Source organism: Suillus subaureus (genome assembly GCF_016647635.1).
Source record: "Suillus subaureus strain MN1 chromosome Unknown BJ212scaffold_19, whole genome shotgun sequence".
NCBI classification, from domain to species: domain Eukaryota; kingdom Fungi; phylum Basidiomycota; class Agaricomycetes; order Boletales; family Suillaceae; genus Suillus; species Suillus subaureus.
This window is the reverse complement of record NW_024538575.1, coordinates 298,397-317,521: the sequence shown is the minus strand read 5'-3', so window position 1 is coordinate 317,521 and position 19,125 is coordinate 298,397. Positions and strand designations below refer to the sequence as shown.

At 47.1% G+C, this 19,125-nt stretch overlaps 10 protein-coding genes across 10 annotated transcripts; 5 read left to right on the top strand and 5 right to left on the bottom strand.

The window, feature by feature from the left end:
- Positions 1–941: 941 nt before the first annotated feature.
- Positions 942–1,387, top strand: BJ212DRAFT_255866 (uncharacterized protein). Its single transcript, XM_041342760.1, has 2 exons — positions 942–1,174; positions 1,225–1,387. Exons 1-2 carry the CDS (start codon positions 1,007–1,009, stop codon positions 1,297–1,299), a joined length of 243 nt encoding a protein of 80 aa, XP_041192247.1. The 5' UTR covers positions 942–1,006; the 3' UTR covers positions 1,300–1,387.
- On the top strand, positions 1,377–2,120 carry BJ212DRAFT_1359511 (uncharacterized protein). The gene has a single exon (XM_041335856.1). It carries the CDS (start codon positions 1,629–1,631, stop codon positions 1,809–1,811), a length of 183 nt encoding a protein of 60 aa, XP_041192246.1. The 5' UTR covers positions 1,377–1,628; the 3' UTR covers positions 1,812–2,120.
- A 111-nt stretch (positions 2,121–2,231) lies between these two features.
- Positions 2,232–3,498, top strand: BJ212DRAFT_1359503 (uncharacterized protein). The gene is made up of 4 exons (XM_041335855.1): positions 2,232–2,671; positions 2,761–3,018; positions 3,069–3,169; positions 3,234–3,498. Exons 1-3 carry the CDS (start codon positions 2,577–2,579, stop codon positions 3,100–3,102), a joined length of 387 nt encoding a protein of 128 aa, XP_041192245.1. The 5' UTR covers positions 2,232–2,576; the 3' UTR covers positions 3,103–3,169; positions 3,234–3,498.
- BJ212DRAFT_1300290 (uncharacterized protein) lies at positions 3,360–3,731 on the bottom strand (the record flags this gene model as incomplete). The annotated part of the gene is made up of 1 exon (XM_041332967.1): positions 3,360–3,731. One exon carries the CDS (start codon positions 3,729–3,731, stop codon positions 3,360–3,362), a length of 372 nt encoding a protein of 123 aa, XP_041192244.1.
- A 386-nt stretch (positions 3,732–4,117) lies between these two features.
- Positions 4,118–4,625, top strand: BJ212DRAFT_1273449 (kinase-like domain-containing protein; the record flags this gene model as incomplete). The annotated part of the gene is made up of 2 exons (XM_041331087.1): positions 4,118–4,322; positions 4,387–4,625. Coding segments are annotated over 2 exons (444 nt in total), but the record flags the coding sequence as incomplete, so codon positions are not given.
- Positions 4,626–7,018: 2,393 nt separating this feature from the next.
- Positions 7,019–7,707, bottom strand: BJ212DRAFT_255698 (uncharacterized protein). The gene is made up of 3 exons (XM_041342759.1): positions 7,415–7,707; positions 7,269–7,344; positions 7,019–7,221 (listed from the first exon to the last, which is right to left on the bottom strand). The coding sequence occupies exons 1-3, from the start codon at positions 7,613–7,615 to the stop codon at positions 7,124–7,126; spliced, it is 375 nt and encodes a 124-aa protein (XP_041192242.1). The 5' UTR covers positions 7,616–7,707; the 3' UTR covers positions 7,019–7,123.
- A 708-nt stretch (positions 7,708–8,415) lies between these two features.
- BJ212DRAFT_1359471 (uncharacterized protein) lies at positions 8,416–10,314 on the bottom strand. Its single transcript, XM_041335854.1, has 4 exons — positions 9,761–10,314; positions 9,537–9,707; positions 9,370–9,516; positions 8,416–9,312 (listed from the first exon to the last, which is right to left on the bottom strand). The coding sequence occupies exons 1-4, from the start codon at positions 9,929–9,931 to the stop codon at positions 8,467–8,469; spliced, it is 1,335 nt and encodes a 444-aa protein (XP_041192241.1). The 5' UTR covers positions 9,932–10,314; the 3' UTR covers positions 8,416–8,466.
- Positions 10,315–11,345: 1,031 nt separating this feature from the next.
- On the bottom strand, positions 11,346–11,901 carry BJ212DRAFT_1481632 (uncharacterized protein; the record flags this gene model as incomplete). Its single annotated transcript, XM_041340293.1, has 4 exons — positions 11,346–11,618; positions 11,668–11,718; positions 11,764–11,834; positions 11,889–11,901. 4 exons carry the CDS (start codon positions 11,899–11,901, stop codon positions 11,346–11,348), a joined length of 408 nt encoding a protein of 135 aa, XP_041192240.1.
- A 2,321-nt stretch (positions 11,902–14,222) lies between these two features.
- On the bottom strand, positions 14,223–15,974 carry BJ212DRAFT_255171 (uncharacterized protein). The gene is made up of 4 exons (XM_041342757.1): positions 14,997–15,974; positions 14,843–14,948; positions 14,505–14,613; positions 14,223–14,455 (listed from the first exon to the last, which is right to left on the bottom strand). The coding sequence occupies exons 1-4, from the start codon at positions 15,591–15,593 to the stop codon at positions 14,434–14,436; spliced, it is 834 nt and encodes a 277-aa protein (XP_041192239.1). The 5' UTR covers positions 15,594–15,974; the 3' UTR covers positions 14,223–14,433.
- A 2,101-nt stretch (positions 15,975–18,075) lies between these two features.
- BJ212DRAFT_1273475 (uncharacterized protein) lies at positions 18,076–18,405 on the top strand (the record flags this gene model as incomplete). The annotated part of the gene is made up of 1 exon (XM_041331091.1): positions 18,076–18,405. One exon carries the CDS (start codon positions 18,076–18,078, stop codon positions 18,403–18,405), a length of 330 nt encoding a protein of 109 aa, XP_041192238.1.
- Between the last annotated feature and the right edge of the window lie 720 nt (positions 18,406–19,125).

Genomic DNA, 19,125 nt, shown 5'->3' with positions numbered 1-19,125 from the left:
TCGCTGCCTTTCTCAATGATTGGATCTGCTTTGACTGAAGGAAGCTCATGCCGTTACGATTATGTAAGCTTAGGCGATTCAATAGGATGCTCAACGAATTCCGAGTGCAACACAGCCGTACATTTTGTAAGATGCCTCACGCTTTCGTTGTCACAGAACTTATACCCCAGCGTTCGGCTTATTGGACATCTGGCTATGGGATCTTAATTACTGATTCCCTAGCAACTCGCCCTTTTCTAGCGCTGCAGATATACATTGGGTATGATGACAATTGGTGCGAAGGAGATCTTCTATTTTCTATATCACCTCAGAAGCCCAGTGGAGCGAACGAGGCGTGCTACTTTGCTCTTGGATCATCACTGGATGAACGCCGCAAGATGTTGTACATCGAGCCCCCCTTACATTCAGACGGGTGCCCTATATCCATACATTTCCGAAGCTACTCGAGCATATTAAATTCAAACCGCCAGGCTCTGTGGCTCACCTCCCGCACCAACTTGAAAATTTTAGTATCTCACCTTTTGTCGTTCGTTCTTGGACGACTATGGCAAAATCCTGCAAGACAAATACTCAAATGATGAGCGCTTGTCTGGTGGTAGCGAACCGGTAGGGGACGAATGACACACGTGGAATACCTATCAACAGACGGACGAGGCGCGAACACAACGGATATGTTTCCGAATATTTGGAACCGCAAAGTTTCGACTTGTCTGCTGTCGAACTACCGTCCATTTACTTCTGTATAACCAGTATGTTGCACTCACTCGTTCCAGACTGACTGCAGACTACTCATGTATGGGTATAGCTTTCGCTGTGAACTGGACTTTGAAGTCGAGAGAGGCAGGTCACTAAGACATCGCCCGCGACTTCTAACGGAAGGCTTTCGTAGTTGGATTGTGCGCATGAGGCTCGACGGAGCAGCCTCCTCCTGCCGGATTCTTCGTCTGATGGGAATATACCGACCTTCGACGAAAATATTAAGGAATCTGCTCTAATACTCGGGTCGATGAAGATTCCATTTAGCGGTGACCCCCCGATGAGCTCACAATCGTCAAATATTTGGGACTTCGATGATGAGCCCTATGTCGAACTCGACCTCGTCCCAGACTACATGTCTCCTGTATCTGCTCCGTCCACTAGAGTTATCGCTTTTGATCCCTTTGGTACCATCTTAGTGTGTTTTCATATGTAAACACTGTGCGTGTGAGTTGCTCACACAATCAGGATCGTGACGGTGCCATAAATGATGCTATGCGTCTGCTATCGCCAACGCATCCCGACAGACACCGACTTGTCTGAATTGTATCTCGAATGCGAACTTATGAAACACAGACAACTCTGACACACCCTATACCGCCATCGTGCGGCAAGCTCTGGAGGATGTCTGCATTTTTGTGGAAGTGCCGCTAAGCAAACTCGTACTCCGCGAAGCTGTCCAGACTATACTGTAACCTGGTTTATATGCTTATGCAGACGCAGCTGTAGGGACGCTCCTGGATCAGGGTCATGCGCTGCTCGGTCTTCCGATCCCGCATGCAAAGTCGTTTTCACTTCCCCAACTTCCATCTGGTCTCAATGTTAACGATGAACCCGCGCCTCTTTCGAATCTCTTTAGCCAAAACCATTTCATGTTTTCGGGCTTCTTGGAGCGCTGTCACTTAGCATGCAGTACCGCCGAAAAAAACCAAGTTCTTGTAGTGACATCCAGTTGTTACCAAGTGATGGAACCGGCAAGCATGGCGGGCTTCCCAGCGGTTCTTGTTCGACGTCCTAGAGACCTGGGATCGGGAGTCAACCTCAGGACAGGTTAGCCCACCCTGTTGATAGACAGATTGCAAGCTCTACCGGTAAAGCTGCAAAACACCTCGTGTCCATTGTCCTTTACCGCCTCGGATGCAACCAGCTTAAAGCTTAACCATGATACTCGGAGGGCCCGAGATCAATTTTAGCACCGAGGTACGACAGCTCAACGTTCATTGTGTGTGCGGTTCTTCGGACCTCGCTATCGGCGGTGTACATTGTTATATTAGGATTCGAGCTGCATTCCACGACGATTAGTATATGGTGATGAGCACACGGGGCAGAATAGCTCTGGAATCAGCCAAATCCCTGACTTTCACAAGGCACAATAAGAATTTCACGCTGACAAACCTCCGTAGTCCAAATAAGGTTGTCGGACTGGCGCGGATATATACAGCTTAGCTAATAGGCTGATCGGTCCATTCCTGACTGCTATCTACTTCAGCCACGAACAAAACTCATGATGTCCGACATGCTCCATCTTAATTGTTGGTCCCCTTTGGAAGATTCAAACTGTGTCTTCTCTGTCGAAATTTCAAGGACGGTCAATGTCAGCTATTTGAAGAAGGCCATCAAGAAGGCCAAGACCCCTATGTTCAATTTTTTGTCCGCAGATATGCTTGACCTACGGAAGGCAAGTGAAGGATTAGGGGTCTAGCACTTTGATGAATTGATATTTCGAAAGGTTGATATCATGCCGAAGGACCTGACTAGCGTACCTGATCCTGAAGACGGTTTCGAGCTCTGGCCATTGACTCCACTGTACAAATTATTTGATGTTGCACCTGCCGACACAAATACCCATATCCCAGCCCTGCACCCTCCGGAAGGTGCGCGCCTGCTGGTTATTAATACCCATGCTCACCCTCTCGTCAGCCTGCATTTCACGTTTCCCCGCCACATACTTCGACATTAACTGGTCGATTCTTGGGATCCCCATCACACCATTTTCTTGGCCAGAATATCGAGCACAGAGTCTGTCGGCATCCTCAGAAACATCATTCAGAATAAGCTTAGTTATGCGGTCAGTAAGGCAGAGGCCTGCTCTTCGTATCTCTGGGAAGTTTCCCTGCCTCTGGACAACAGGCTCGAGGATGAACTCAACAATTTTAATCCTGACTGGCGGCCGCTCTTGCCTCCCTTTTTATTGTCTAATGTTTTTGATGTTCCTCCCCAGGCGGAACACCTGCATATTGTTATCCGATTGCCCCTACAGTGGTGAGTTGTAGTGTTGAGACTGTTTAACTTGCAGACCGATATCATGGTAGTATCGTTAAATTGACCCAAAATAAAGACTCATAATGGGGAAGGGCGCTTGTGATAGGATCCAGGACAGCATTTTTGGAGTCAGCTTTATGGTGCTGAGAAGGTGCGAAAACCCATGTTGTATGATTGACTACAGTTGAAACGGTAAATGATGATAATGGTGTCAGCGTTCGCATTACTCGCCAGCAACCCAGTATCACTTTTTGTTTCAAGGCTTGCCTCCATTTGCGCTTCGTCACCATCCTCTTCATTGTCATCTTCGGAGTCGTCCTTGTCGTCTTCGTCATCTGTCTTCAAGCTTCTGCCAACTTTGCCTCGAAATATCCCTTCATGTCTGTCATCCGTCTGTCATAGAATTGTTGTGCGTTTTGTATAGCGAGGTTTAGCTGATGAGCAATGACATCCATGTTCTGCTGCTCATATACAATGGTCTTTCTTTCAAGCTCAGCAATGCGTTGCTTTACCGCTTTGTGTGCTGATATCACCGCATCTTTCGACAACTTGCCGGTGTCCCTCGAGCCCTCAACAACCTCCGGCAAGCCTGACATACCACCGAAGTCCAGAGGCATAGGGCCGTATGGATTTGGCATACCCATGCTTCTATCTTGTAACGCTGCCAAAAATTCACCCAGCTGAAGTTGAGGGATGTAGCAACTCGAATCCATGGAGGAATGTGGACTAGAGCTCGTAGTCGATTCTTTTGCTCACGCTGGTCTTATGCACATGTCTGAGGCGTTCAATGTATCATTTTCAAGCTCCAGCAGAACGAGTATGAAGCAAGCTTGTCGTCGAGCAATAGTTTTTCCCTGTACCTTGATTCGTTTCCAACCCTGGGACTCAACACGTTACGAACCTCTGGTGCACAGCCTCCTGCGCGGTCACCCAGGTATACCGTCCTGCAAATGGGGTGGTCTGGATCGAGGATCGCACGTCTTGATTCTCGAAGAGCTTCACAGACTTCCAGGGGCGAGCTTCCTTGGAAGACCGTAGTCGTGTTCGGAGTCCAGAGCGTGTCGAACACTCGCGTTGGTTTGATATTGGTTTTTGTCAGTTCAACAGAGTCGAGTTCGCCCATTCGCGAGGAGTCATCCTGCGGGACATCAAGCCTGAAAATTCCGCGATGGGCGTCAGGGACATGTCTCACATCGTCTATCTATTCGACTTTGGTTTGGCGAAGCTTTACGTCGACCCATCCACAGGAGAACATATACCATACCGTGAATGTCACGTTGCATTGGGTGTATTCGAGCTACAATGTGCACTTCGGATGAGGTTCGTGAACATCATTCTAATTCCTGCTCATGGCTAACGAACGAGGAGCAGAACAAGGACGGCGAGACGATCTTGAAGCACTTGGAAACTTCCTATTATATCTCTTGCATAGCTGTCTTCCCTGGCAAAAAATCTATGCACCAAGCAAAGAGACCTATTTGCGTCGAATGGGGGAGATGAAAGCTGAGTCGGCAGCATTTCGTGACCTGCTCGCGCGATCTCCTGCCGAGTTCACGACGCACTTTGATCACTGCCGTAGTTTGAAGTTCGAAGAAAAGCTGAACTAAGTGTTGTTGAGACAGTTATTCAGCCAGATAATGGAGAGGGAAGGGTGGACGGGAGATATGAGGTTTGACTCGTATCCCGTACACCTATGTAGATATCGCGACATCAATCCCGTTACGACTATTAATGCAATGATAATAAATTACATTACATAGGGTTAACGATGATGGCTTGAACAGTTACACTTCACTACCAGTCGATACACGTTCGAGAGCCTGGAAATCAATCGTACTCATACAGGATCCCCCGTCAGACCTAGCCATCAGCTTGGTGTGATATTCTCGAACGCTAAGGATCAGACGTGGTCCCAGCACAAACATCTGCAACACCCGTGCAACTCGGAGAGCGCCACCAAAAATATCAGCTCCTATGGCTGTTGAGTGCTGTAATAGAAATGAAGGGGAGTGGTCAGATGCAGATGTCAATAATGAATCGACGCACTAGGAAATTCGGAGACAGATCGCCGAGGTTAAAGCAAGCCACAGCGGCAAAGCTAGCACATGCAGAGCATCAGTGAGATACTGACCATTAAATAACTAAACACACCCTAGAAAGTACAGCACGTGACTTTTTATTAATATCGTAAAACACTCTCCAATGGAGGATCCTGTCGGCGATCGTCGCAATTCATGGAAGCGTTGTATAACAATCCGGACTGCAAGAAAGAGGGCGAGGATCTCCCATATAGCGGTGGGTATCACCATCTCGTGATTTAGATTCATCTTGGCTGTGCCGATCTGAACAAGACAGATATGGTAGCCAGAAATGACGAATTCCTCTAGTATCCATCCGTAAGTCTCGTGTGCTTAAGGCTTTTATCAATAATCAAAGCTTACCTCCCGAAACACCGATGTTTCCCATGCCCTAGAATAACCGCGGAGGCGATGGTGGAAGCCAGTAAGGCTACAACGAGAAAGATGAGTATCGGTTTGGATTGCTGATACATGGCATATATCCGAATCATCATGATGACTTGCATGATATTTCAGTTGAGACAGCAACAGTAAAATATTGTAACTGAGCTCACCCCCTAGCATAGCATTGACGACGACAGGCGTCCATGTTTGCAGGAAGTAAAAAAAATTGCCTGAAAATTTCAGTTACTGATGTGCACTAATACACTCGATACATCAATGAACTTACAGCTGTTACAGTCGTTATGTTGAAGAAACAAGGCGACTGAGAATGTCACTCACCCCTATGGAGATGGGTAGTTAGTACTTAGTCGAGCAGGCATCGGTGCAGAATGCCTACTATATCTGTATTCGAGAATGGAACATTCCCTTCATGCTGTCAGTCAAACCGAATGAGCTTATTTGACGATACATACCTAGGAAGTTGATGCTGATTGTGAGAGATAGCATTATTAGCGCAGCGCGGAGTCATTTAGTCCGCCTCCAAAACATACACAGAATATAGTATTCCAACATAGCGCACCTATCATATGTCAAAGTCAGCACAACTTGTCAACTGCACTCATAACACGAACTATTAACACGAGCTACTCACACCGATATATAACAGATTGATGAGAGACCAGCGTTGCTTCTATTCAGAATCGATTGAATTATCGCGTTTAAGCTTCTGATATAGAACTTTCTCACCCAGACCAGCTCGACCTGTAAGAGCATTATTAGTGAGATGGCTGGGCCGAGCATGGCATGATCAACTTACCTCTTGTCCAAATGTTAATACTTTGAAACCATATAAATATTAGTGATCCCTCTGAAGTATTATTTCGCTCACCCCAATCGTATACCACTACGACAGAGGATGCAACTGTAAAACCACAGTTAAAGTTAGTGAGATGTCACCAATGTTTTACATCTGAGTTGCTCTCCACGAACCTGCAAAATTGCTGTAAGCATGAGTCCAAATGATAAACGGCCACCAAGCAGGATCATTGACGTAAGTGTTATCGGGATCATTTGAGACGTATGTCATATTGGAATTAGCGAACTCGGTAAACGTACAACAAAGGCATTCGTGCAGATATGCCACCATCCAGGGCTTTTATAGCTACGGAATTTGATTACGTACCAGAGAATGGACTAACCACGCATATTGGGCGGCGAAAACGCATGGATGGATGTACATAATAGTAGTAGCACCTAGGCGTATAACTTAGTAAGGACACTGCTCCGAGGGTCGAACTTGGCATCACCGGCTCACCGCCACTTCAAATCAGAACCTTCACCTTACAACCATGCTGCTCAGCCTTGATTGAGATTTAAAACACAGCCACTGAGTAACGCTGAGCCCAAGCGCATGGTTTATCTTTTGATCATCAAGAAGACTTACCCTGTCTGAGTGATATGATATCCCAAATTTCAGGAACAATCCCTGAACCTCCGTAAGGCGTAGTCTCATTATCTGAATACGACTAGGCAGACCTTCAAGTTAGACAAAGATGGACATTCCTTCTTTTACTGTACTAGTATGAGGCCTGATTGGAGATGCAAAAACACCGGCATTCAAAGAACAGCGGAGATCGAAGCCGTCATGGTAATATCATCGTTGACCCAGACCAACCACTGCGGTACCGCGGCCAGTACATCATGATCCTGTGCATGGAGTCAGTAAGGTCAAGGAACTCCCCTTGCCAACGCATCAGGATTTTGATGCATAGGTAAGTAGTGACATACCAGAAGCCAATTTCTGTCTGAAGGTAGTAAGAAGTGGAAACAGGGCCGTACTCGCGCGTGAGTGAATCAGAGTGATCTGCTAGAGTTAAGCGTTAAGCAGCCGTGACGTGTCTCGCGTCCTGATTCAGACTCCGACTAGCTCGAACCTTTACAACGACGAACGCTCCCCCGCCAATCCAAAGACGTCGGGCAACGTGCAGACAAGTTCTCCAAAACACCGAAGACATCGGCTGTTGCAAGTACCTAACACATTCACCGGTAACCCAAATCTCAACCTCGCCTTTATTGCAAACCTCTGTCATACTATACACGGACGCTACTGGATCCGCACTGAGTGAGAGTGTCATTATAGTTCAGGAAGCTCAAATACCAAATTACTTTCAGAATGGACGCTTATGTGACGACCCAGAGCGCCTTAGGATGAGATAAATCGCAAGTCTCGATAAGCTAGTGCTGCAGTAGTGTTCCATCCAACGAAGCTGAATTCTCGGTGCTCAAGCGCTCACTATCAAACATTTCCAAACTGCGTCGAATGGGAGAGATAAAAGTTGGGGCAGCACCTCGTGGCCGTAAGCATGGAGTTGGTTACTTGTGGAATGCTAACTTTCTGCTCTGCAGTATCTGTCCAGGTACTATACTTGGATCATGGAAGCGCTTGTGGTCATTCTGGCGTCTCTTGCAGGTCTTCACCCCACTGAAGCCTCCGTCTGGATTGCCACCGCGATGTCACTGACCGTATTGGTCATCGAGAACGATATTGAGATCACCTGAGGTTGACGTTGATTGATGATTGACGATCCCTCACCAGGCACGATCAGGTATGTCACATCTTATCGCGTCCCGCGCCAGTCTAGATGGACACAATTCCAGCTATCTGAAGCTCCTGAACTGTTCTATTAAGCCTCGCTCTGCGAAAGCCGTTGCGTTCATTGAACAAGATGTTAACTACTAAGCGTACGAAGATGATTGGAGGGCCACATCGCATTATTATATATATGCTGCTTCATCCTGTAAGAATAATTTACGATGTGTACTTGAAATCAGTCGCGCTCACTGTCTTCATGATAATCAGCCTATCTGACACCTCCCTCCACATGATCTCGATCAGAAGCCAGTGTACCACTTTGGAATATTTGAAAATAGAAATGCAAATTACGATACACAAAATGCGGTGAACAAGCCATCCAAAAATATGCGATTATCGTCTTCCAAGCCCACTCAGGCCCCATGCAATCTTCGACTGCACGTAATCAAACCTGCCCAAGATCCTCAGTATCAGATCGCGGATGGAGGCCCGACTACACGGCATCCACCAAGCATATGAATCGTACGTAAGGTTTGCAAGTTTCAAAAGCGTCTTGCTATAACCAATGATTTCCAGCGCTCGTGCATGACGCGCGTCCGCAATTTCCTGCAACATGGTATCATCCACATCGGGATTCTCTACAGACGCTTGAATGTGCTTTGTGATAGCCTCTGCAAGGAAGACCGCGTCCCTCATAGCTAGGTTCATGCCCTGGCCGCCTGCAGGTGGATGTATATGGGCGGCGTCGCCCACTAGAAAAATAGCAGCTCCAAGACGCATGAAGGTGCGGTCGGCGATGGCGGAATGGGTTCTGAAACGTGTCGACCAGACCAGCTGGTCGACTTTGACAGGCGTCGGGTTAAGAGATGGATCTGATGTTATACACGCTGGCCCGTATGCGTCGATCAATTCTTGGATGTACTCTTTCGGTGGAGCATGGGGGAGATCTCCGCTATTTAAAGGTACGGAACAGCCTATACGGAAGATGGATTTCGTAGTGGGCTTTCCATCTCGTGTCAACTCTGCATTGAAGCGGTTGCTGAACGGTGCAAGCACAAAGAATTTTCCTGAAAAAACTGTGCAGATAAGGTGACCCTCGAGGGTTAGTGGACCGACAGGTTCAGGCTCGAATGTGACGTCTGCAAAGACCATTCGAGCCATTACGTTATTGGCTAGGTTTGAACCTTCTGGGTTTGGGCCTTTGGGGTCAGAGAACCCTATACCAGCGATGGTACGGATCTGGAAATGATCATCAGACATTCCACCAAGCTAAGTTAGCGGGCACTGAGGTCTCACAGTTGAGCGGGCACCATCTGCCCCAATAATATATCTAGCTCTGATAACTTGACCGTCCTCAAAGAACACGTCAGTGATGCGAGAGTCCTTCTCGTTCTGTTTCATTCCTACTACCCTGTGTGGACGCTGCACTTGAACACCAAGGCTCTCCAGCTTCTGCCAAGTACAAGCTCCGTCACATTTTGAGGGATGAACAGCACGTAAGGGTGGGCGGAATGTTTCTTTAGAGGGTCGAATTTAGCCTCAAAGAACTGCGAACCACGGGAGGAGACTTTGACGCTCTTCCCCTTGATGGCTCGGGACATTAAGCCATCTGCTGCATCGATACCAGCTAAAGCCTAAGATCATAAGAATATCAGCGGGCCTTCTTATGAACGCACAGGTGGCTTACTTCGATAGTCGCAGAGTGTATGGTGATTGCCCTCGATGCATTCTGTCCTTGGACTACGGCATCTACGATAACGAAGTCATGGCACCTGTGGTGGGCGAGAGAAAGAGCAGCTGTGAGACCTGCGGGGCCTGCGCCGACAATAAGCACGGTAGTGTTCTGAGGAAGAGACATTGTCTGCTCGGAGGAGTAAGAATGATAAAACGACAGAGACGATAATTAGCTCTTGCACCCGTTATTTGAAGCCACCGATACAGAGCGTCTCGACTGGTTTGGTATAAAGGATGATTTCCCATTTCGCGCACCTGATCGGCCGCTGAACGGATATGCATTATAAAATAATACCCTGCACGGATCGCAACTGTGGGCAATGAACAAACTGGACTCAGTCGTGACTCGATTTGGCAGCCATGATAAGCTTGGTCCGGTCTGGTCCGTTTACAAAGCATGCGCTACCCCGCAGGTAGGACGGCATATAGGTTGATTTCGTATAGGCCTTTGTCCGTTTCACGCGATGAAGCAGGCCTAGGGTGAAGCTAGGACGCGTGTATCCCCTGATGACTACAATAACATTAGTAACGCGTCCAACCTCAGGATTAAATAAGCTCACGCGGCATTGACGTGGCGTATGTAATGCAGCACTGCCACAAATCCTTATGTCGCTCGAAGTGAGTAGCAAGACACCTTGCTTTGTATACATGCTGAACAACATTCTTCATTGTTATGAGTATGCATTTTAAGGACTTATCCATCGCTGAAGCGCTGATCTACCAGAATCCTTTTAATAGCCCGCATCAAACAAATATTAAATTCTTCTTGCATGATTGTGTCTTAACGAGCAAAAAATATCTACCAGCAGACTGCCACGCAAGAACTGTTGGCAAATTGGAGCAATTATCTTCAGGCTTATCTACATTCCATAATTGAAACAGCTCAAAAGGAAAAATAAACTCACGGCAAAGATTGTGACAAGCCGTAAAATTGAGCTCATTGTAACTGAGAACTCCTCCAAATCACACCTAAACAGATGTCGGTCACATCGTCCGTTTCTATCACAGATAAACGGGGTCGAAGATGACGAGAAGCGCATCGGTCAATGTTTGTCACATAACTGACGATATCGAGCTCCTCCCCATCCTCGCGGAAGGCGGAAAGAAGTATATGCAGATTGCTTCGAAATCTGGTCTCAAGCAGCTCGTCAGAAATTTGAATCATGTTCTCGAAAGACTGGAGAGGCGAGACCTTGAGAGTTTTGGCCAATAATTATTTGCCCTCGCATATCACGGTGTTTGTGCTAGTGTCCTGGGGAAGGAATGGGGAAGTGCAAGTGCGGAACTAGAAATTATAAAGGCCGGGAGACCAGCACGTACCTTTCGACCACTATGATCGATGCTGGAGATAAATGAATGTTGTGCTGATCCGTGAGTTTGAGAGGCCGAATGATCATATCTAACACTGGAATGAAATACTGTCTTAACTAGACGAGAGATTAGATTACGAGACTAAGAGTGTTAGAATGACAAACTTGAAGTACGGTGACCTGAGTCAAAGTATCCTTTCCGATGAAAGACCTGATACTCCCAGCAACTCAATTTCCATTCTCCAACTTATCAAGCTGGTCCACGAGCTGATCCATCACATCCATCTTAACCTCGTCAACTTCAGCGCGAATAGGCACAAGCGTCGCTGCAGGATCAAAACCCGGTGCAACACGCCTGAGTGCCTCCTTTCTCCGCCATTCATGCTCATCCTCTCTCGCACGAAGATATGCCTCTCTCCTGGCCATATGCGCCGCTAGTGTCGTGCGCCGAGAAGACTCGACTGTGAGTATGTGCGGTTCCAGTGTGTATGAATAGACGAACTGCGAGCTTGTCAGTGAGTGGGATAGTTTGAAAGCCGGAGGTACATACATATGGAGTGACACTATCAGGGAGAGGGTGGATATCTGGTGGTAGATATACCTGCGAGCAAGTCAGTGTAGTCGACGAGGAGGACGTGCTTCGTACAAGTGGAGGAACTCGAAGACCTGGTGACTTTATGAGCGGAACATGCGCTGCTGCTGCGTATTGCGGTTCAGCTGCTTCAAATAAAACATCAGCCGTTTAGAAAAATAAATACAGACACTACTCACTTTGGTCTGGCATATGGAGATGGTTTGAGAGAAATACCGAGGAATACCGTTTTTAGCCTGACATATCCAGATCGGGCCAGGTGCGGCGCATGTGACGACGCGGCACCGTCACAATCCTAGAAAACTTCAAATTTCTAATACCATCTTATGTTGCTCGAAATCAATTCCAAACACTTTTAATCCTCGTTAATTGATCAATATATTATATAAATGTCCATTTGCGTTCAGGCCCAGAGTGCTGCATTCACTTCTCACTATATTCACAGGTTCGCAGTACTTGGGGAATGCAGTATGCATCTTGTATTTATCTTGTATTGCCTCTAATCATTGATCTAATGTTAGTTTTCAGACGCACTGGTACGAAGTATTGTCTCACTGGTACTGTGTCAAGAAGCTTTCAGGCCTCGAACCCACCTTGTCAAGTCCGATGCAGCCTCTCAGTGCTCTACTGCCACTCCGAGCCTCATTCAGGCTGGGTTAAGCACCACTCATACCATGCCAAGTTCTCTCCAACATCTTCACAGCCTCCGTACTGATGTCAATCTCCACACTTAGCTATGCCTCATCAAGCATAGCACATGCCGCGTCAGTGCTACGTCAAACCTACGCCTCGTGCGTCAAGCTTTCAAGCTCCACCCTGCGCGTAAGTACTTCAGCTGTCATGTAACTTGGGTATAATTCAATCCGTCGTAATAATTGATTTTCTAACAGCGTCTCCTTTCGTCCTAACAGGCATCAAGGCATGCAATGCTATGATCAGGCGTGATCGACTCTGTTATGGGTTTAAATCCTCATGCAGCGCAGCAGCTGGTAGTCTGATGTTTTGCATCTGAGTTTGTGTGGAAGAAACTCAAGAACTGCAAACGAGAATCTGGTTAGTGCTAGCCCGGACAGGCAATGGGATGCGCTTTTATATATGACCTTCTTTGGATGCAAATTTCCATAGAAAGTCGAGGTACATGTGAGTTCTACATCTGATACTACTATACAAATCGCGATCGACACGATGGCTACATATGTGCTCAAATGCGACCGGAGGCTTATCACGATGACAAGGTGCCGCGTGCTTCATGTCTGATTAGATTGATTCGTCCTCTTTCATAATGGCGGCCCAAGTGCAAACCAGACAAAGAAAGTCGGCAGCCACACCCAGGACAAGAGCTCTACTGTCATCAAAAGGAGAATAGAAGCGATGAGAGGTACACTGGGCCAACTGATTAATAACAGTGAATGGCACAGTCGAAAGTGTGTGCATGTCAAAACCTGTAATTTTGTGGAAAGCCATAGTTGCAATTCCGATTTTGTCACATACTCTTTTAATCCATTCTTGCTCACATTCCTGGTATACGTTCGCCGTGGCTAAGCCACACATCAAACCACCGAGGGCATGCGCAAATGACGCCAGGGTTAGAATGTAGCACCCACGTTTCGTGTATGGAAGAAAAGATGTAAGGGTGGTTGCGTTGAAAGAAAGACTGCAGAAACAGCGAGGACCTGCGATATCGGTAGTGTCATATTTCGTCATATTTCGATTACTGAGAACATTACCAAGCCAGACTGTAATGCCATATACACATCAGGAGACAGCTGGGACCATTCGGATGTTTCGATTCTTTGGAACCTTCCGGCAGTCTGGAAACCCGGGCGGCCTAAGAAAGCCAATCAGTTAATGATTCGAGAGTATCCAGGCCACTTGCTCATTATCGGAGGACTCTGCTGCCTTGAAAGCTTGATTGGCCATTCTACCAGATGAGTGTTCATTATCTTCCCCGAAGCTGGGTGGATCCTTATATAAATAATGTTAGGAGGACCATGCGGGTATTAGCCAAGCAAGATAGGATGTATACTGTTCATTTTTCAATTCAATACTATGAAAACACGCATACCAGGCCTCTCGCGAGCCGTCGCAGTTCTTCATAGCCCTAAATCGCATCAGTACTATGGGTGGATAGGCGTCAGAAATAGCGTGAACATTCCGGCAGTTAATCATCCAAGAGAGACCGACCCGACCCCAACAAAGAAATTTATAGTCTAAGGTCTGTCTCAGTATCTCCTGTGTTTCAAATCAGTCACGGAGCAATAATCAAACGGAATTTAAACCAGCATGTTGTACTTCGATAGCAGATGAAATAAAATGAACTACTCCGAGCACCTCCCGACATGGTGCTGGTAAGGACTAAATCTGAGGTTGAAATTAAGTTTGCGTGTAAGGATGTTGCAGAAGAGCAGAAGCACTCACCGCGGCGTTAGCAGTTGTTTGCGCAAAAAGATTCTCTCTTGTATGATCGGCACGGTAGTACGAGACGTGTAACATGCGAGGCTATGCAACTGGTCCCTCACTGCAGGCCTAGGGCTTATGGGGATGTCATTGATGATTTGATGTAATGAATAGTTGCAACATGGCGGAGCTTATCCTATGGAATCTGGACTGTCAGCGGCATGTGAGACAGAATATCAGGCTGTGTATCATAATTATATGCTAGGTAGTTAAATAATCGAGTGGAAGGTTCTTAATAGGTACTGCCGGGGATATAATGTCGCCACGCTAGATTGCCGGGTAGCCTCCACTGAAGTCTAATAAGATTAATGGTAATGAGCCACAGACATGGACATTACTGGCCAGCGGGGCTGATAGGTATCGAGATTTCTTCTGCAGAAGTGGCAAACGAATCATAGAGATAGATGACGCCAAATATGAGGAAAAGAACTGCGCCTCCTAGGGTCACTGCAAATACCAGTGGTTAGTCTCGAAGCAAGCAAAGGACAAGAATGATGAACAAGAAGGAAACACATAGAACTACAACAGGTAGCATCTGGAGTGGGAACGCAGCAAAGAATCCAGGAACGTTGCATGCGCTAACCTCAGGGGAAATAGATGACATGACATTGAAAGAAGCGTAAGGCAGAGGGGAAATTTTTGACATAAAAGGATAGTGGTCGAGGGGAAATCTTACCATGCTTGACGGAAATTTTGGTCGATACATAACGCCCACCTATTACAGCCAGCGCAGTACAACACGTGTGCCCGATGACTGTCCCTAACGTCACAAGGTAGACATTCTGGAAGGGCGTCACCAACAGGCTGTCTGAATGGAAATAGAGACTCACATGAGCAGCACCTAAAGCAATTGTAGCAATCTGGCTTCTATCTCCCCACTCCCCAACAAAAGTAAGGACGAAGGCTTGAACGAAAACCGGACCTAATATGAGACTGCAGAAATTTCGGACACCTTCTGCGATACCCAGATGTTTGCTCCGATTTCTTGAGTTCGTTGGTGGAAAATCTGTATCACCCTCTCCCTCCTCGAGGCGTTCAAGTGGAATCACATCCCCCGAATCTTCATCACCTTCAATCTCTTCTTGCGCTTCCTTCATCTCTTCTTGTATCTTCTCGTTCCCTCCCTGCATTTCCCGTGCTTCTATCAACATCTTGCCGCCGAATACCAGAAAGAGTATCCCGGCTGAAATCTGCGTCCATTTTCTTGGTATAAGAGTTGGAAGGAGGTGACCCAATGCTGCGGACAGCATGGACATGAGCAAAAGAGACCCAAAGGCGCCTGCGAAGACGGCGAGACGTGGATGACGCATTGAGAGGATGGCAGCGATTAAAAAGGTTTTGTCGCCTATCTCGGAGAATATGATCATCATGAACGAGCGGACGAACACATCTAATGAGGCCTCTGGAAGGGGCGTCGAAGTTGACATTTCTAAGGTTTGGACGTTGAAGGATGAGGCACTGTTTGCAAGCCAGCGGGCCGCCGAGAGAAACCTGGAGCTCTTTCGTTGGCTTCAAGAGTACTTGGTTGTGTTGTGAAGCTGGTTCAAGTTCCTCCGGCAGTGATCAATATAAGTTGGGTGAGAGAGTAGATTCATAATGAATTGCCCTATAAATTTCATCTCCGCGAGTCTCGGATACCCAGGAGTTCTGCCACGATGCCACCCCTTCGCCGTGGACCAGGCACAACCAGTTTTGCCAATCTAGTTGGCAAAGCTCCCAAGCACAACACTAGTACTACCAATTTGTCGAGACAAAGTAATTGACGTGATGAGTCAGCTTAGAGCCTCCCTGACATCCGAAGTTTGACCAACTGGCAGTTGTATATTTCGTCGTCACAAAATTCATGCCCGAGCGCTCCGCTTCTTGGACATCATACTATGGCCTCAAAAAAGCCACTTCCTGGACAACTCGCCCTTTCTAGCACTGCGTGTTCCGCGGACTGATATTGGACTTCGCCGTCAAGAGGGTGCTATTTTGCTCTGGCCATGATGGTCACTGAATGAAGGTATGAATTGTTGCACGTTGAACCGCCCTTGCATCCATAAGGAAGTACTCTATGCATTTCCGAGGCTTGTCGAGCAAAGGCCGACGCTGATTTCGTACAGAGATAGTAATGTGGTATAGATTATTTGGGATATTGGTGAGAGTTTTGGTGTTGCGCGTGTATCTTGAGGTTGATGCAGCTTCGATTTTGGTCCTTTCCAGATCGATCTTGCGTCCAGCGCCAATCTTTCCTTCTAGTCTCGGAGTCTTGTATGTGGCAGTATAAGACATATATTTATTTGACGGCTTCTTATGTTCTTTTATGTGCGCATTTGAGCTGACGTTTCAGACTTGCTGCGGGCTATTCATGGATGGGTGTCACTGCTGCTGTAAACTGGACTTTGAAGTCGAAAGACATAGGTCGCAAAGTATGATGCAATGTTGACTTCTGATGGAACGGAAAATTGGCTTTCGTAGCTTTATTGTGCGCTTGCTCGGCGAAGCATGAGCCCCTTTCTGCCGGATTATTCGCTTGTTGGTGATGGACCGACCTTTGACGAAATCTCAAGTCAGATGGTCTAACACTCTGGTCGACGAAGATTCCCTTTGACGGAGACTCCCCTGTTCTTGGCAACAGTTCGCAAATCCTGGAACTAGCATCGGACTGTGGCGGCGTTCGCCCCGTTCTGCGTACGCCCTGTGTCCGCTATGTCCATTGCAGTTTTTACCTTCGATATATAAATTTGGTATCATCCTTGTGGGTTTTCATATTCGAATCTCACACACACTGAAGTTCACTCGCAATCAGGACTGTGATGGTGCCGTAAATGACGCTATGAATTTGCTGTCGCCGATACATCCCGACAAAGGTCGACTGTCTGGAGTCTATCTCAAGCGCGAACTTATGAGACACAGAGACAATGCTGACGTACCCTATACCGATATTGTATAGCACACTTTGGAGGATGTCTGCACTGTTTTTAAAGTGCTGCTAAGTGAAGCGGTCTTCCGGGAAGCTGTCCAGATTATCGCGCAACTTGGTTTATGTGCCGATGCAGAAGCAGCTGTGGGGACGCTCCTTGATCAGGATTATGCGCTGCTCGGTCTTCCCATTCGGGACACAGTCTTTCCAACTTCTGTCTGGTCTTACTGTGGACGATCAATCTGCGCCCCTTTCGGATCTCTTCAGCCAAAATCCCTCCATTTTTTCAGACCTCTTGGAGCGCTGTCAATTAGCATGCGGTACGGTCGAATTCTTGTTGTGACGTCCAGTCGTTACCAAGTGATGCAACCGGCATGCATGATAGGCTTCCCAAATGTTTTTATTCGACGTCCTGGAGGGCTGAAATTAGGAGATATGTGACCCCACTCTAGCGGCCGACGGATTACAAACTCTACCCACGAAGCTACACAACATGTCATCCCCGTCATGTCCTTCAAAGCGACCTGTGATTTCTATCATGCCACGGCGCATCCGTGGTATTTATCAGACGACGAGATTGCTTGGAGTGGGAGGCTTCGGTAAGTTCGCGTACATTGATAGTGTACAATCTCTGATGCGTTTTTTCACACGAGAGGTGTGGAGTGCTTTCCATGCTCTCTCAGGCTCAGAAGCGGCGATCAAATCAGAGACTGCATCGGACACATCGGACACACCTTGCGTCTTGCCTTACGAAGCTCTGCCGCATAGCCTACTGTGGTGATTGCATCTCTTGATTGTCGAACAACGAAGTGCGAATCTCGAGAAGACTGCAGAGGCGAGCTCTCTTTGAAGACGGTAGTTGTGCTCAGGTTGTAAATGGTAAGTGTGCTGATCATCCGCGACTTTGATATTGATCAGTGCACGTTTTGTCAGTTCGATAAAATTGAATCAAATTTGCCTATTCCCGAGTTGTTCTGCCAGACATCAAGCCTGAAAATTTTGCGATGGGCGTCGGGCAGAAGTCTCACATCGTGTACCTATTCGATTTCGGTTTGGCGAAGCTATACGCCGACCCATCACACATACCGTACCGTGATGAATCATTGGGAAACGTCCTGTTATATCTCCTGCATGGCTGTCTGCCGTGGCAAGGCAGATACGCACCGAGCAAAGGAGCCAAACTACTCCGAATGCTGAAGACGAAAGCCGGTTCAGCACTCCGTGACCTGCTCGCGCGCTCTCCCGTGGAATTCACGACGTACTTCGATCATTGTCATGGCTTGGAGTTTAAAGAAAAGCCGGACTATACATTGTTAATACATTCATCCAGATAGGGAAGGGTGGACGAAAGATTCCATGTCTGATTGGGTAAATGGAAGTTCCGGCAAAGGTACACTGGTGCCTGAGCTCAGGAGTAGATGACCAATTCATGAAGGGAGATTTGACCACGTTACAGAACATACATACCCTATCACACCCTTGTTGTCTTCTGAATCCGAGTTGCTAGAAACAGACTTGGATTCGCTCATATGCAGACTACGTAGTACCTAGCAACGTTAATAATGATGTATCTTATAGTAGCACCCGTTCTTTGATGTCGCAAGTATGCGAGACGCAACATTAAGGGCACTTTGCGCGAACACAGTCTAGAATCCGAATCCGACTATAGATCACCCGAAATTAAGTACCTGAAACATAGCAAGCTCCTTGCGGGAAGATCAGAAGTTATCCTCGTGTGTTGTGCTATGTAGGCGACAAATATAATCTTAGGGGGCCTTCGAGTTGAGCAGGCATGCAGTCCATATTTTCCTCCGATAAAACAAACCCAGCAAAAATCAGTCTATGAGAGGATGTACGAACATACAATGTTGCAACACCACGACAGAGATTATATGGTTGATCTGCTTGCGATCTGCTTGAATTTTGCACACCAACTATCGAGGTGTCCGAATCACAGGGGTTTGGTCGGGTTTAACAGTTATATGAGTGGTAGCACATCAGTTGTACAATTGTACAGTAGAGAATGAGCATGTACACGCCCGTCCCCACAGAGT

What these genes read in the sequence shown, in the direction of transcription:
- BJ212DRAFT_255866 (XM_041342760.1), top strand. Translation starts at nt 1,007, where the DNA reads ATGAAGATTCCATTTAGCGGTGACCCCCCGATGAGCTCACAATCGTCA. An exon ending in ATCCCTTTGGTACCATCTTA is followed by an intron (nt 1,175 to 1,224) that starts GTGTGTTTTCAT and finishes TCACACAATCAG; the next exon opens with GATCGTGACGGTGCCATAAA.
- BJ212DRAFT_1359511 (XM_041335856.1), top strand. Translation starts at nt 1,629, where the DNA reads ATGTTTTCGGGCTTCTTGGAGCGCTGTCACTTAGCATGCAGTACCGCC.
- BJ212DRAFT_1359503 (XM_041335855.1), top strand. Translation starts at nt 2,577, where the DNA reads ATGTTGCACCTGCCGACACAAATACCCATATCCCAGCCCTGCACCCTC. An exon ending in ATACCCATGCTCACCCTCTC is followed by an intron (nt 2,672 to 2,760) that starts GTCAGCCTGCAT and finishes TTTCTTGGCCAG; the next exon opens with AATATCGAGCACAGAGTCTG. An exon ending in ATCCGATTGCCCCTACAGTG is followed by an intron (nt 3,019 to 3,068) that starts GTGAGTTGTAGT and finishes ATATCATGGTAG; the next exon opens with TATCGTTAAATTGACCCAAA.
- BJ212DRAFT_255698 (XM_041342759.1), bottom strand. Translation starts at nt 7,615, where the DNA reads ATGACACTCTCACTCAGTGCGGATCCAGTAGCGTCCGTGTATAGTATG. An exon ending in GAGCGTTCGTCGTTGTAAAG is followed by an intron (nt 7,345 to 7,414) that starts GTTCGAGCTAGT and finishes TAACTCTAGCAG; the next exon opens with ATCACTCTGATTCACTCACG. An exon ending in CAGACAGAAATTGGCTTCTG is followed by an intron (nt 7,222 to 7,268) that starts GTATGTCACTAC and finishes TGCGTTGGCAAG; the next exon opens with GGGAGTTCCTTGACCTTACT.
- BJ212DRAFT_1359471 (XM_041335854.1), bottom strand. Translation starts at nt 9,931, where the DNA reads ATGTCTCTTCCTCAGAACACTACCGTGCTTATTGTCGGCGCAGGCCCC. An exon ending in TACACTCTGCGACTATCGAA is followed by an intron (nt 9,708 to 9,760) that starts GTAAGCCACCTG and finishes TTATGATCTTAG; the next exon opens with GCTTTAGCTGGTATCGATGC. An exon ending in CAGATGGTGCCCGCTCAACT is followed by an intron (nt 9,313 to 9,369) that starts GTGAGACCTCAG and finishes GATCATTTCCAG; the next exon opens with ATCCGTACCATCGCTGGTAT.
- BJ212DRAFT_255171 (XM_041342757.1), bottom strand. Translation starts at nt 15,593, where the DNA reads ATGTCAACTTCGACGCCCCTTCCAGAGGCCTCATTAGATGTGTTCGTC. An exon ending in TTGCTTTAGGTGCTGCTCAT is followed by an intron (nt 14,949 to 14,996) that starts GTGAGTCTCTAT and finishes ACGCCCTTCCAG; the next exon opens with AATGTCTACCTTGTGACGTT. An exon ending in CCTATCAGCCCCGCTGGCCA is followed by an intron (nt 14,456 to 14,504) that starts GTAATGTCCATG and finishes ATTAGACTTCAG; the next exon opens with TGGAGGCTACCCGGCAATCT.